This window comes from Atractosteus spatula, chromosome 13 (assembly GCF_055471065.1).
Source record: "Atractosteus spatula isolate fAtrSpa1 chromosome 13, fAtrSpa1.hap1, whole genome shotgun sequence".
NCBI classification, from domain to species: Eukaryota; Metazoa; Chordata; class Actinopteri; order Semionotiformes; family Lepisosteidae; genus Atractosteus; species Atractosteus spatula.
In genome coordinates, this window is record NC_142718.1 from 38991015 (window position 1) to 39007296 (window position 16282).

At 40.9% G+C, this 16282-nt stretch overlaps 1 protein-coding gene across 1 annotated transcript in view; it reads left to right on the plus strand.

The window, feature by feature from the left end:
- The window catches only part of itgb5 (integrin, beta 5), a 40179-nt gene extending 25091 nt beyond the window's left edge, over positions 1–15088 (plus strand). Inside the window, exons 11-15 of the mRNA XM_088931415.1 lie at positions 8081–8303; positions 9087–9187; positions 10694–10813; positions 12909–13075; positions 13476–15088. Coding sequence (XP_088787541.1) covers positions 8081–8303; positions 9087–9187; positions 10694–10813; positions 12909–13075; positions 13476–13571 — 707 coding nt within the window. The 3' untranslated portion in view covers positions 13572–15088. The remainder of the gene's footprint in view (positions 1–8080; positions 8304–9086; positions 9188–10693; positions 10814–12908; positions 13076–13475) is intronic.
- Positions 15089–16282: the final 1194 nt, after the last annotated feature.

Below are 16282 nucleotides of genomic sequence, written 5' to 3' on the forward strand. Positions count from 1 at the left end.
ATGAAACCCTGCTGACACATCTCCCTCCTAACCTCCAACCTGCTTCAACCGGACTGGCTTTCTCAAACGTCTGTGCACTAGTTTAACACCGATTTCTACGAGATTGCCTTTTCCCCATTTCAGCCTACTGCTTGCTTTTCAATGGCTGCTCTGTGGAGAACACACCGTTTAAGCAAGGGCGTGGGCCAGGCAGATTTTGGCTCCACTGGCGCGTCGAGCTCATGGCCTCTAAAGACTGTGCTGCCATCTGCTTTGATGGGGAAAGGGTTTGTGACTGGTAGGGCCGCGCGTGAGTCATCTCCATGTAGGCTCCACCTTGCCGAGATCGCTGCTCTGTACACGTGAGGCTGGCGCCTAACAGCCGAGGTTTGCCCTGAAATAAAAGGAGCGTGTGATTAGTCAAATGTTGTTTTCCACACAAGAGCCCTTTCTTTACCATTTGACTCTTGGAGGGGTATTCTAATATTATAGCAGTGTGTATTCTTTCTCTGCAATATCATTATAGAGAACAATTTTTAAAAAGCCCTGCTGCACAGAACTTTCCCATTTTAAAGTGCTCTTTGCATTGTGTCAAAGTTGGTGGACTACCACAGACATTAAGCATCTTGGTCAGGCCAAAAGGTGCCAGTATTGTCTGTTATTAAAAAGCAATGGTTTAGAATTATAGGGTGTACTGTACATTATCATAACTAGCATTGCTCCCAGATAATTAACAAGTATTTTGCATTTACTGTATACATGCAAATCAAGAACCACCTAAAAGAAGGAAGAAATAATAAACCTACATTTTCATAAAACATTGGTTTATATAGAGATGTGTTTTGGTGATAAAACGCATCTCTAAAAAAGACAGCTTAAGATTGCATTTGGTGTGTGGGGGGGCTACAAATTGGGATCAGTTTTCTCATGCACCCACAGAATGCATAAAAACATTTTAAAGCTTTTAAACCAGTTACTATGCACGTCTTTCCTAGTAAGCAATAAGCACTGATGACCTTGTAAGTTATATTCCCCCAATCTCTCTTTAATTTTGTACTCCCCAACATGACTCTTTAATGGATTTTGTTAAATTGCCCCTCTTGTGGATGATTAAAGTATTTTGAACTGAACTGCATTAAAAGTAACTTTTCCCAGCACGGATGCGAATAACCATCAGTTGGCTTCTTTGTTAAAAGTGTAATTGCAGTGTTTTAAATATTTTACCATGCTTTGGAAAAATATTGGTCCCACTAATCAAAGAAAAGGAGGGCAGAAAGAAAAAGCACTGCCTGACAAGAAAATAAATTGGGGAAAGAAGCCAAAAAACTATGGGCACATAGGCCCTTAAAAAATCTGGTAGCTCTTGGCAATTTTACGCAATCCAGCAGTTGATATGTACTCTAAAATACGAGGGTTGTTGGGTTCTGTCAGCATATGGAAGCAATTTGTTTGGTATCTACTGAAATTAGATGCCTTTTCATTAGTGTGTAATATTGCAAGAGTGAAATTGCTAAATGCCGCCATTTCTCCTGGGAGTGTGTACTGTCTAATATGCACAAGGTGCCTGGAGCACTTGAAGGTCAAGAGTTATCACGTTCCACAGCTGGTATAACTTCGCCATTGTCAGCTTCAAGATTATCTAGGGGTAGAGTGAATTCCTCGCAATTAAAATGTCTTATTTTCACAGTATGTTTCCATCAGCTTTGCTTGGTTTTCATTTGTTTTACAGTGGGCACGATAAAATGCAGCTTTTGACAAGATACAGTGTATCAAAATGTTTTAATATCAGTTTTTTTTTTAAAGTAGTGAACACAGAGTGCCTTGTAGGCCAGTTGAAAGGCTTTTATTTTTCACTTGCCAATATTAAACAGACTTTTGTGAAGGTCCTGGCCTCTGTCAGCGCATAGCTAACTAACACCACAGAAATAAAAGCTGAATGCTTGATTGCGTAAAGGCTTAAGCCTTATTTTAATAATGACGCCTCACAATTGGGCAGATTATTCTTCGTAAAAAATTTAAATTTTACAAGATTTGCAATGCGTGCTCTTCCTTTAGTAATCGTTATTTCTGGAAATACTCAGCTTTGTGAAAGTGGACCGGTTTCGTGGCAGTCATTGGTTAGCTATTAAGTGGTAAGGATAAGGATGAGTGACTTACTCATTTGTAGCATCTTGCTGTCACTTTGTCAATTTATATTAAATTATAAATGTTTTCTGGGTCAAAATAATGGAATACTTTCACTGGTGATAGCTTGAATTCCCCTACTGTCCTCCCCAGCTGTTTTCAGCTTTTTTGTACCACAGCTCCAAATAAAAAAGGATTTTGCCTTTGTGATGAAAATCACAAAGGAACATTCTGTATTGTGTCTTAATCCCACATCTCGGGCATGAACCCAAACCATAAAAGAAGGATTAGTAGCTGCATTTAAGTGAGAAATCTTTCACAAGAAATGAAACTCTGAACAGATACTGCGCTTACTCTAGTCTCGCTGGCTGGAAGAAAAGCCTACCAGCAAATTCTGGTCGCAGACTTTTCTTTTTGTCCTTTTCAGTGCGACACTGTTTTGTTGAGCGGTGGCTACAGTAAACAGGAATCGTTAAAGATTTCTGAAATAAACCTGACGTTTCACGTCACCTTAGAAGTCTTCAACCGACACCTGAACAAAGCAAAAAGTCTTTGTTATATCAACCAACAATAGCAAAAACATAAATGATTGACTGAGTGTTCGGGCATTTCTGAAACGTTTGGTTTAGTTTTTGCAGTGCGGCTGGTCTGTTCATTGCAAAGCAGCTTCGCAAAGCCCAGTTGCTGGATCTGAGTGGTACCCTTAGAGAAAACGCTGGTAGTATGGCTGTCGTGGAGCCACGCTGTTTCCTGAGCAGCTGTGGTGCGCTCAGAAAAGGGCTTTTGTGGCCCGCAGGCATATGAAATGCCTTTGCTAAGCAAGTTTCTTAGCAGCTTAAATAACAGGTTTTATAGAGAAGCAAATTATTTGTGCGTCCACAAATTTGGCTATTTTTAAGTTACTGCTGAGCGCTAAAGCCACAGCCCTCCACTATGACTTCTGCTTAGACTGTCAACTCAAAACAACCCGGAGGCTGTGGAATTTCAGTTCTCTTCTACTTTATTTGAATGGAACAACAGAAATAATTATGTGAGCAAACTCTATTTAGAGGATAGAACCTCAGCATCTGAATCATACATCTAGTTACACATATAATGATACACTGTTGATCTGTGATGGTATTTTCACAACAGACGGTTAACCAGTGCAACCAATTATTACAAGGAGAACTTAAGATAAATGCTTTGCTTGCTCTTTACAGAACAGTGGTTTGCAGTTTGTGGCTTTAGTAATGATTTAATTCATTTAACATTTATATTGTAGGTAAATTGCAGTATTGTTCACTTTTTTAATTAAAATTGATTATTTGGCATGTCATGAGATGTTTCAGTTTAATTTTTTTTTATCCTGAAAACCTCCAACTTTTAGCTGTTCTATAATCTAGAAAATGCTATTCTTATTTATAAATGTGAAGGAAATTGAACTTCAAGTTTCCTGGTTTAAAAAAAACATGTAGCCTTTCATTAAGTTCAACTGCATGTAGCATTCAATTACCTAACACCTCAGGTTCAGTGTGGTAAACTGAACAATGTGAATCGTGGTGTTTGTAAGTTTCTTCTTTTTGCATCACTTATCCAGTCATTCCAGCTGTTGGCCAACAAAGTACAGTGCTAGTTCAGGACAAAGACCTCCTGTTGTGATGAGGGTGACTGCTTTGTCCGAGTTGCTCTGATTGTTGTGTACACAGTGGCTGGCAGGCTGTTGACCTTCCTTTGTACTGGCTGTTTTCCCTCTTAACCAAAAACATAAATCTCCTTTTTTTTTCTCTTTAGGGTTCAGCCGACTAAAAAAAATCTCAGGAGTGTTCTTAGTAGAACATACAGGAGCGGACTTGTGGTCTAAAAAAATAATTGGACGAGAGTGTGGTGGTGAGGGGGTTGCGTTTCGGCAGAGAGGAAGTGCGTGTGTGCAGACAGTTTGCAGGGTCATGGAGTCTTCTTGGCGACCAGATTTAAAAGAAGCATTTCCTCTCTGTGTTGCCAGTAATGCATTGCTGACACCAGGAAATACTTGTAATGTGGTGGTTCTGGGGCAGCGGAAAGGGGAGCAGGGGGGAGTGTGGATGCAGGAGGAGGAGTGTAGGAGCTGAAATAAAAGCAGGGTGAAGCTGTCAGCTGCAGGAAGTTCAGAACATTATTTAGTTGACCTTCCCTATAGCAGCCCCTCATATACTGTAGTAGACATGCATCAGCAGCCAGGAGGTACAGTACACGTTTCTGGAGATCTCAAGCTGTGTGGACCCTTGTTTTGTGGGAAGGGACGAGATCATTTGCTTGGCAGAGATGTCGCACATTCCTACACTTCACAAGACAAATATTGCAAAAACTTGCGGTGAGCCCAGACTTCAGAAATAACTCGTCTCGGAAACATTTGGTTTATTTTGAGATGGTTACAGAATGATTATAGCTGGGCTGTTTACCTCCCTCCTGCTTCATTCCAGTTGCGTTGCCCTTTTCACTTACAGCTCCTAACTCCTCCAGTCAGAAAGACGTCCAATTACAGAGCTAAACTGCCACTTGTTTTTTAGCTTGATTGCAGTGACTCAGTCGCTGTGTGATTATTAACGAGACGTATAAAGACTTTACTGATGTTGCCTGTGGAAAATACTGTCACCGAGGGAGTCCTGTGGGAGTCTGGAGCAAGCAACACAGTCATGCTATCGAAGATGACTCCCTGGCTTCTCTTAAGAAAAGGCTAGCTGCTAAAAAACAATCACACTAGCCAGGAAAGACAACAAAGGAAAGGTCATTCAGTGGTATTCACTGACCTGTTAGTCGAAGTGATCTAACAGGAGCACACGAAATATGAATTTACAGAAGTTAAGAATGTACATTGGTAGAGTTGATGTAACTTTGGGCTACATCAAAGCACTCGGCCCAGATCAAGTAAGAATAGCATTTTTCCCCCTTTATATACCTTTGTGCTGCTCATCTCCTCATCCCTGAAATAAACTAGCTATTTCATAACCTAATACCTTATTCATGTCTGTTACATACCCTACTGTTGGATGGGTCCTTTTTTTTTAATTCTAAAAAACAGAATATACATCTGCACCGCATATACATAGTCTGTCCCTTTCACAGACACCTAGAAATACGGTGAGTGCATGCCGCCCTTACCAATATGGCATCACCTCATCCAAGATGGTGGTACCCAGGAGCCCTGTATCGAGCCAAGGCAGGTAAGATGTTGCGTGTCAGCCCATTTCTGAAGAGATATGCACCTCTTGCTTGAAATGGTGCCTGTGTGGCGCATTTCAGTATTTTTGTTCTCCTAGAGCACCAACGGGTGTTACGTTTCATTAGAAGTGTTAACTTTTCTGGTCAAAAAGTACGAACGTACAAGGATATGCTTTATTTTTAAATGGGAAAAATGCACGCTGCAGGCCTTTTCTAGTCTTAACATCAGTAGCTGAAGCTTCGCCCTGCGATGTGGAAGAAAATAATCGATGTCACTGTCCTTGATCTGTCCGCGAAGATTAGTGCTTCTGGTGAAGTGGAACAAAACCATCAGAACACTAAGACTTGATGTCCTTTATTCCTTCACTAATCTGGTTCTTATTGATTCTCTTCTTCAGATAAGTTGTTTAGAAAGTTGTAGAAATCCATCCTTTGCTAAGCATGGGATCTTGCCAGATCTAACCAATTTAAAAAAACTAAAGCAGCTGTTTAAGGGAGTGACTGGTTGTCTGTGATGATTTATATGACTGTATCTGCCCTGTTTGTGGTCTCCACCATGGCAGTTACTCCCCAGTTGTTCAGGGATTACAGAAGACCTTTTTTTACATTAAAGATGTATATTAAGTATTAATTTATTAAAAGGGAATTTATTTTTAAAAATAAGGTTGCCGGTTCAAATCCCGCGGCCGGCAGAGGAATCCTGCTCTGTTGGGCCCCTGAGCAAGGCCCTTAACCCCAACTGCTCCAGGGGCTCTGTACAATGGCTGACCCTGCGCTCTGACCCCCAGCTTCTCTCCCTGTCTGTGTGTCTGTGTGTCTCATGGAGAGCAAGCTGGGGTCTGCGATTTCCTGATGCAAGAAATTGTATAGGGCTAATAAAGTGATGTTATGTTAGGTTCTTTATGTACAGAGTACATGGACAGAAAATTTATTATGCTTCTTAATATTTGTTTTATGATCTGTGTCATTAGATTATGAACTGCCCTGTCACCCAATATTTTGAAAATATATACTATTTTATAGATTGTATCCCAGTAAGAGAAATGATTTCAGGAACCTCTGACAGGTTTATCCTCTAACCTAGGGAGTTGGGTCATAGCCTGCATAAGTATTGCTTAAAAAATGTGATCCAAGTAGGACAGGTGTGGAGAGACATGTAGAGACCTGAGCAGTTTGGCCGGTACTTGTCCCACTGTCATGGATACTCTAGTTGTTCACAATTATTGGATATGACGTGTGGAAATGTTTGGAAGATTTTTTTTTGGAAGATTCATCATGTTAACCATAACTATCGAAACCAGTGATTATGCTGATGTGGCTTCTAACTAAGCTGAAAAAATGTTTTTGCCTGTCTCATGGACTGAATTTTTGTAAAATCATTATCTTCCAAACAAACTCCAGCAGACTCCTAAGGCACGTTTTGTGTGAATAATGAATTGTTCCTGTATTTTAATTGTACTATTGGTGTGGCAGCAGCTTGGCAGTTCTTGAAGTAGGAAGTGGCCCATACTATACTGATGAACATGAAGCCCAAACTATCTAACACAACACACTCCTTCCTAGAGCCCACTGTTTGCCGGGTTAGGTTCTGACTCACCACGACCATGCATTGGTCTAAGTAGATATTGAAAATGGATGGATATACTTTTGAAAGGTCTGACACTTGGGTTTTGGTAAAATTATGGAATGGCTTGTCTGGTACATTGATCATCAATATTAAAACTTCCTAAATCTGCACCTGTTCATTGGGAATCTCCTCATTGACCTAGTACTCAGTGCAAGCAAAAAAAGTAAAAATGTCCATAAGCTGTATCATGCAAGAGATGAATGAAGCATGAAGCGTGAAGTGCCAGCATTTGTCAGTGGGTTTTAACTTCCCAAGGCGAAAAGGTAGCTGTAAACAGTTAAGTTTTTTGCTTGACCAATATCAAAGTATACTTAATAACTTAAGGGATTTGGTTTGTCAATGTTTGTGTCCAGTGTAATTTTTGTAAAGTGCTGGTTGGGTGAAACCGTGAGTTTCCTGTTGACCAGAATGATAGTTTTTTTGTGTGTTTCCGTGTCTAATATAAGTCTCACGGGTGGAACTGTGCTCCGTTTCCCCCTTGCAGTGCTGTTTGGGATAGATGCACTCCTCTTCCTTGGGGACTGTGTTGGAAAGGCCCTTTTCAGAGAGCAGGCCATTTCCCGAGAAGAGCTAACTTGCAGGAGTCAGCAGTCTTGTTTCCAGCTGACGGCTGCGTTTGGGAATGAAGTCACCCCCCCTACAATCCTGTCATTTAAACGGTTGTAATCTTCACATCTGCGCTGCTCCTTCTGCCGACCCCTGAGACACATCGTCAAGAGCTGTGACGTCCAGCTCAACAACAATCGGATGAAGCCTGTGACCGGGGCCTGTCAGACGCACTCGATAACGGGCTGCTGCGTTTCTCAGCCACGGCAGCTGCTCTGGGATGTAGTGTGGGTAGACGATGAGGACAAACAGCGGCTTTATCAGCCTGGGGCCAGCTGCTGCCAGTCAGCATGGAGGTTGTTTTCATTGAGTTACAAGGCGGCTGTGATGCAAGCTAATTACATCTTGTCCCTACGTTTTTTTTTAGATGTAAATGTGTTCATGCCTACTTGTTTGGATTCAAAAGCTTCCGTTTTGACCACTGTGCCCAGAAAGGAATGTAGTTGCAGTGTGTGGTTTGCGGCGAGGGCCAAGTCTTTTCTTGCCCCTTGACCCGGATATGAACGACGTCCAGGATCTGGCTGCGGATCGGTCGCCCTTCAGCGCTGTCTGTTGACCCTGCAGGTCACGGGGAGTGCTTCTGCGGGGAGTGCAAGTGCCACGCCGGCTACATCGGCGACAACTGCAACTGCTCGACGGAGACGGACTCGTGCCTGTCGGACGCGGGGCAGATCTGCAGCGGCAGGGGGAGCTGCGTCTGCGGGAAGTGCCAGTGCAGCGAGCCGGGGGCCTTCGGGGACGCGTGCGAGAAGTGCCCCACCTGCCCCGACGCCTGCGGCACGAAAAGGTGCGCGGGGCCGGCCGCGCCTGCGGGGTTCAGCCGCGCTCTTTACATCCCGTTTTCCCGTTTTTCACGCCACATAAACCTTTTGACATGTTCGCTTACTGTAAGATTGCTATTTTGTAAAGATGTTCTGGCGCACAGAGCTGCATTTGAATGGTCAGAAATGCTATGTGCATCAAGGTCCATAAATTTACATTTCGAGTGCCTGGATATTCTACTGCCAAATGTTGCGTTTGCGTTAGTGGGCAAATGCTTTGTTTTCTGAAAATATTGACTGGCACCTCCCCGTTTCTAAACTAAAAAAAATCTCATAATTTGCTTTCCAGCAGTGCGAAACGATTTTAAGTTTTGGGGAGAACGCGTTTTCCTGCGATCGTCTGACTCGGCCAGATTTACTGTAAATACACGGGTGAGCGCTGTGGTAACTGGACTGTACTTTGAAAAGGAAATGGATGTACTCCTCAGAGTAAAGACGCCTTACCTTGTGATCAGTTATCCTGTCAGAACGGAGCAGGAGGCGCTGTTCTCCCCCTGGATAGGATGCAAACCCACTGGAAGGCCAGGAATTGTATGTTTGGATGATGGGTGGAAATTAGAGCACCTGGTGGGAACCTACCTAAATAGGGGGGCGAGGTGCAGTCTCCAAGATGTCAGTGGTCCCGATCGAGCCCAAGACTCTGGCACTGTGTGGCCGCACTGCTCATCTGGCCACTGCGATACCCATAATGCATTACCCGTAAAGTAAGAGAACACGTTTCAGACGGCTTTGTGGGATTTGATTTCCAGGGAGTGCATTGAGTGCCGCCTGTTTAACTCTGGAAGACTTGCTGACAACCAGACCTGTGAAAGAGTATGCAAGGATAAGATCACTACTGTAGACACTCTTGGTGAGTACTGGCTATTGATTTTCAGAAAAGGGAAAGAGCACGTAATGTTGTTTTTTTTTTTTGCTCATCTCGAGGGATTATGAAGCTCTGTACATTTTGGCCCCTGTTTTGGATAGAACCAGCAAAGGGGCCAAGAAATCAAGAGGCTGATTGCATTACGATTCTTGGCTGAAGTTTTGCTAAAACCAATTTGTCTTGTGTACATAAATATATAAGCTGTTTGTAGAAGTAATTGAAAAATAATATTCCATTTGTATTTTCTTCAGAACTCAAGAGTTGCATCAGGTAGATGCAAATCGGGTTACCACAGATAAAGCTAATATAACACTATACTGTATCTCCTTTTTAAGATAAAACATCAGCTGAGCTATTTGGTTTTGCAACCAAGGGTAGGGACACACAGCTGGGCTTTTCTCTTTTAAATTACTCCAATTACATCCGAGTGTTTTGAGGCACGCAGAGTGTTGTGTAATGATTGAACCTAAAGGCTAGGAGGGCTTCAGTCAACCTTTTTTGTTGGCATTCATTACAATAACCAAGTTCAACATTCAAGCCTGTATGGGCTGTAGTTTGAAACAAGGTTAAAGGTTAAAGATTTAACAAGGTTAAAGATTAGGCATTCGATTAAGGTTTGACGATTTGCTAATTTTCATTTGGTAGAAAAGTTTCTGAAAGAGTACTGTGTGACCAATACTGTTTTATCTTTAAACAAAAATGGACAAAACTGATCTAGTTCATGGAAACCAAGTACTGTTAATGTTGACAATTGATCTTTAATACTATTGAAGTGTTAACCAGTAGCAAGATAGATCCAATCAAAACAATGTATAGTCTTTACTATTTAACTCAATAACACCCGGCACGACCATGTTTCAGAAATACTGATTCAATTTTCTAGTACCATATTTCAGCAGCAAAAAACCCTCATAGACCTAGGATTTTCTTACAAGCCTTAAGGAATGTATAATCTCATTTTTTATGGAAACAGAAAAATACAGTGAAAAAAACGTTGTGGTCAATGTGTGCTCATGAAGCATTGCTTTAATTCCTTTGAGAACAGGGCGGTGCGCACCTCCATACCAAAAGCAAGTTCACAAGAGTGCCTTTTCATAACTTTCTGCTATTTTAGACATCTGACTGTTTTAATGGGCTCCACATGTACATTCTGGAAACTTCACACTTTAAGAATAGGGGGTGGAAGTCTAGTTCCTGGAGGAATTCAAAATGGCACAAAAGAAAAATGAGCAGAATTGGAGAGTTTTTTCTCCTCCAGATAGCGGAAGGTAATCATTAATCCAAGGATGACTTCATTGTAATATGGCTTATGTAACACCAAGTGAACTACAGAGTATCTGAGGCCAGTGATTTTACATTTCTCACAGTGTTTTTATTTTTGGTAGAACCATTTCAGGGTTTTTTGCCCCGTTTTCTGATAACAATCCCCAGGTTCGGCTGACCGTTTCATTGCCGAGAGCTTAGTTTGTTGTGGTTTCCTTCTTTTTGCAGAAACGGAAAATCCGAATGCAGTACTTTGCCTGTATAAAACTGAAAATGACTGTGTGATGAAGTTCACATACTCTGAACATGCCAGCGGTCATTCAATCCTGGAAGCACTGAAGGAGCCAGGTCAGTATCTGAGGAGACGAAGGCTTTCACAGGATAAGCACTGGTTAAATCACAACTATCCTGGTGACCTTGTACACAGGGGTATATGTTGAATTGCTTGATGTGTGAGACCTTGAAACATCAATTCCAAAATATTTTTATGTACTGAAATCTAAAAGGAGAAAGTAGTAAAACTGCTTGCTGCTACTGCCACCATCTTTTAGCCTGGACTTTCTTTAAATGTGTTTCAGAATACCTCTTTCAAACACTTTGTATTTGCAGTGCGCTCTGATTAAATTCACATTGTTGGCTTGCAGTCCTGGAGGATGTAAGTAATGCATTTTAGTCCTTGTGCTTACTGAAATACACTTCTCATGTGCATTCAACCATAGTTCTATACAGTGAAGCCAGAGCAAAAGAGCTTGTGAATTTGTGATACGCTTTGTTAGAAGCAATTGTAAGGATTTTCCTTTCCGTAATTTTGTTTCAAATTGCTCCTGGTCAAACGTCCTGTAGCCGATCGCGTCTAAACCTGGCCTGTCCTCAGGGGAAACTCTGCTCCTGAGTCAAACATTGGCAGCCTGGCATGTTTTGTTTGGAAACACAACCACTTCTCTTGCAGCGTTGAGAACCAATAAACCAAATCAAATTCAAACCTGGAAAATGTTTTAATTATCCAAAGCCAAATCAGATGTCCTCAGCATACAGTACGTTGCAGCTGAACTTCAAACTGCTTCTGTTCAAGGACTGTTTAGCCTTTTCGCTTCAAGCACGGCATATATCATCCTGTGGAAAATGCAATTAAAATATGGCAAAATGGATTTAACCAGGATGGTCTGTCATTTGCTTTTTCTAATTTCATATGGTTTCAGTTGAAAACTATTTTAGGCAATTCGCTGGAAACTTGGAAGCTATCCTTCTCGTGTTAGTACAAGTACATTTTTCAAAAAATATTTCTGCATAAACTAAGACGAACCCTTAGCCTATATATTCGTCTCGAATTCCAAACCACAGCAGTTGAAGAATGGTTTGGATGATTAATTCCAAACTTGACAGGCATCATCCCTGGAACAATATACTGTATTTCATGTTTTCAATATAGCCTTTCTCCATAAATCGGCTATTTGACTTATGTTCTCAAGTTTCAAATCGCTGGTTTTAGGTAGTCAGTAATGTGGTAGGCATAACTGCTATCATTGAGTGAAAATGCCTTTTCATTGTGAACCAAGACAAGGACATGACCGAGTCGGTCTTCTTGCGTTTCAAGCAGCTTGTATGTAAAAAAAATCCTTCACCTTCACACTTGACATGTCATCAATGAAAAAGCAGGATTCAGACTTGGAGATTTGTCTTAAATTTGTCAAAAAGTCTTCTTGTCTGTCTTATACTGTACCCTGCAAAAGTATTCAGACCCATCTTGTAAAATTGCAGAATAATTCATACAGAGTTTGACAGTTTTATTCAAAACCTTAATGCTAGAACTGAAGTCTTCTAAGGGTAAGATATCTCGCACTCCTTAAGCTTGTGCTCCCTCAAGTATAACTTTAATTGGTACTTCGAAGTGTCATGACTTGCAGTTTTCACATTTTGTCACTTCAGAACCTGCAGAGTCTGAATAATTTTGCAACACGCTGTACATATATGTGTGTATTACAATAATGCAACAGATATGCTACCCAAGAGGTAATTTTTTTATGGAATTCAACTTTAGTTTTAAAAGTAATAATACATGATCTTCAGCTAAAATTTTCCACAGCTTTGCTTTTTTGTCATTGTGTGCGATTTCAAGAACAAGTCTTGTAAAAGTTTATTTATGTGCAAAACAAGATGGCTATAATTATTATAAAAATCTCTTCGTTGTACCTAATATCAGTTCATAGCATTACATGCTTGGAAGCTATAAAACTGTGCTTTTGATCAAACCCCTGTTTTTTCACGATCACTTAATTTCAGTGTTTTGTCATGTCAGGGTTTTAGTCAGACCCTGGTTTTGTTGTCTTGAAATGACAGACAAGCCTATATACAGTAGTTTCAAATGCCGAAATCCATGGCACATAGAGATTGCATGCAGTCTCCGTACCGGTTGAAGACATGGCTGTGCGTTTGACTTTCGCAGAGTGTGGTGCTGCTCCCGATGCCCTGACGGTGCTGCTGGCTGTAGTTGGAAGCATCCTACTGGTGGGCCTTGGGCTGCTGGTGATCTGGAAGCTGGTTATCACGATCCATGACCGGATGGAGTTTGCAAGGTTTCAGAGTGCCCGCTCCAGGGCCAGATATGAAATGGTAAGTAAGCCGTGTGGTGGTCTTTCCTTAGGCGATCCTAAATCCTGACATTCTGGGGGAACCAATGAGACCCATGTGGCCCATGTAGTTACAAGACGTTATTGATCCAAGGATGCCATCCAGCTGTTTGCCCAAGGAAAATTAGCTTCAACAATACTGATGGGCAGTTTGTTCCGTATCCTCATAACCCGTCTCATAAAGAAGGGCCTCCCGTTTTCAGTTCCGAATTCACTTCCCTTGTTTTCCATTTATGTTTTGGTCCTCAAGTATCCATCTGGGTTGAACATACCAATACCTTTCAGGATCTGAAACGCCTGTATCTAGCCCACTCATAGGGCTTCAGCCACCTGAGGCGCTGCATGTATCCTAACGCAAGGCATTGTCCGTCTTCGGCTCGTAGGCATCCAACCCTCTGTACAAGCAGCCGATCTCTAGCCACACAGTGGAGACAGTGTTCAACGTGCGGAGCAGGTTCTGCAATGGAGCGGTCCACTGATGCCTTGGGACGAGGGGAGAAAAGCCGCGAGCCTGGATTAACAAGAAGGCGATGGCAGTGCAATATTGACCAGCAGATGCATTAATCTGCACATGGAGATCCACTGAGCAATGAGAAATCGAGAACTTCTGTTGCCCACAAACTGAGAACTTGCGACTTACGAGCAATCTTCCACAGTGACAATTTAAGTGGTGACCAGCGAGACACTTAATAACTGTTTTAGTTTCAGCAGCAGACGATTGCTGTTTGCTGTGCTGCTTTCCTATAGCCAGCTAGACCAGAATGGGGAACGAGAGTTCAAGCGATGGACTTACTTGGTTATATGTGGGGAAAACAGCACATTTGTATGAGATTTTCATAAAACGTCTTCACATTTTTAATTAACAGGATTGTTGACTGAACTGTGGGGGAGCACATTCACTGCTAATAGCAGTATTAATTCTCTTGCCAATTATACATCAAATGTAACTTTAAATACACTTTGGAATTAATATGACTTGTACAGTTATTTTGTATATATATTTTTTTAGCTTTGATGACGCCTTCCCATGCAAGAGGACAAAAACTTTGCATTTTTCCTTAACAAAAAATTGCATGCAAACACCTTAACACCAGAAACCCTAAAGTTTGATAGACCTATAAAAAGGCTATCCTTTATATTGCTGCTTTTGCCAGCATTATGGTACTAATGTAGAGAATTTCTCATTCTGACTTTGTTTTGCACACTATGATACCAAGAAGGAATCTGTGTTCAAAGCAGTGAGGGCTTCAGTATTTTAGACAAGAAGTTCAATATGTGTTTTGTTTAATTGGTAACCTGCTGTGCTCTGTGTGATTCACTTTTCTTAATTGTGCTTTGTGTACATTATACATAAAAATAGCAGAGCCTTTTTGTGTAGGAGAAGATCTCTGAAATCAGAAAGAGGCAGTGTGGGACATGGACTGGTTGTCACAAGGTTGGTTATATGGCGTTGCCAATGTCCTGGAGCAGAGCCCTATGCTTTTTAAAACAAGTGCAATTGATAATTTAGTTGGGATAATGAGTCAAGGAAATTGCTTGGAACATGCAAAATATAAGATATCCATAAATTCAGAGATGAAATTGTGGGGAAAATGCAGACAATATAAAGTGTTTAATACGAATACTTGCAGCACAAAGATTTAAATCTTTGGAGTATGGCTTAATGATTGATGTGGTATTGTGCGTGTGAGTGCGCGCCTGTTCACCCTGCCAAACGCATTGAACGATGGATATTAAAAATACCTGCAGCATTGCCTTATCTCTGCCTGGGTGTCTTCCTGCATTGCTGGGAACCAGCTTAGTAATGGAACCTTCTGAGTGTTATAATGCAAGATCCTTTCTTCCAAACATAAACCCTTCTTTTGCTTTGCTTTATTACTGACATATTGGGGATGTACTGTAGTCTGTTGATAAGGCGCTATAAAAGACCCTTTTGTGTTTAAAGTTAAAATGCGGAGCTGATGTATTACCTTTTATTAAATGGTGTTGCTCTTAAGTATGGTGTGCAGACCTTCTATGACAAATATTGAAAATGAAGTTCAGTTATGGTTCAAAGAATTAAATGAAAATGCAGTTTTGTGGGTTATTCCTGTGATGTCCTTCCCTGGCACTGAAACTTAGTGCAGCCAGAATTCTCTCAATTCTCTCAGAATTAGCTCACGCTATTTGTTACATGTCTTTAGGATAAATGAATTACTTATTTTTGTGTTACTAAATGCCTGTGCTTGTTCTCTTCAAAACTTAAGTTCAGCTTTAAAGTAGCAGCTGCTGGTAAGTAATGCGTTCCAGATTTGAGCTTTTCTTAACTCTGTAAGGGGTCTTGAAACCAGATCCTCCTTTGATTCTCTCATTAACACTTCTGATTTACTTATTGTGTTTCAACAGGAGCATATACCATAGCCCTTCTGGAAAGATGATTTCCTTGCAAGACTCATTTTAGTGCTGGGCGAGTTTGACTGCAGGAGCTTCTTAAGTTCTTATTTCAAGGTCCCACATTTCAGTTCTGCACATAGATAATACATCACTAAATCAGCCTTTTTTTTCTTTGAAAGCCCAGTTTAAAATAAGTTAGAAGCTCTCAAGTTTGAACTGAAATTAGACAAGTGAAATTTCATTCTTGTGAAAAGGTATCACAAGGCTAGTTAACCCATCTTCTGACATGGAAGAAAAGTGTTCTTTTCAATTGATGGATTAAAGATTTTGTGCTGTTTATTTTAAGGTATGTTATCAGTATGTAATGCTGCTTAGATATTTTAAGGATACATTAACCTTGATGTTAATCTCACAAAAAGCTAAAGTATAGATTTCAGTTTATAAGCATCTAATTTAAGTCACAGGCTGGATGTCCATAAACCCTTTAACAATCCTTAATAAAATCAATATTTTATTAGCACTATTATTTACCTTTCTATAACTCTGACCATTCTAGAGCTTAACAAAGCATGCTGACCAGAAAAGAAGCTGCAGGCAAAGTCTGACGTTTTCATTTGTCTGATGACAACTTGGATGATTAACAGTGCTTGATGAACAAGCCTTTTTTGCAAAGGCATATAAAGTGAGCAGTTATTTTAAAGGAAAAATATCAGACGTTTCCTATAATACAGACAAGGATGATAGTGTGTAGATCCAAGTGTACAAGTCGGTAGAATTTCATTCCATAAACACCAAAGGAACTCAGCGTTGGGAATTA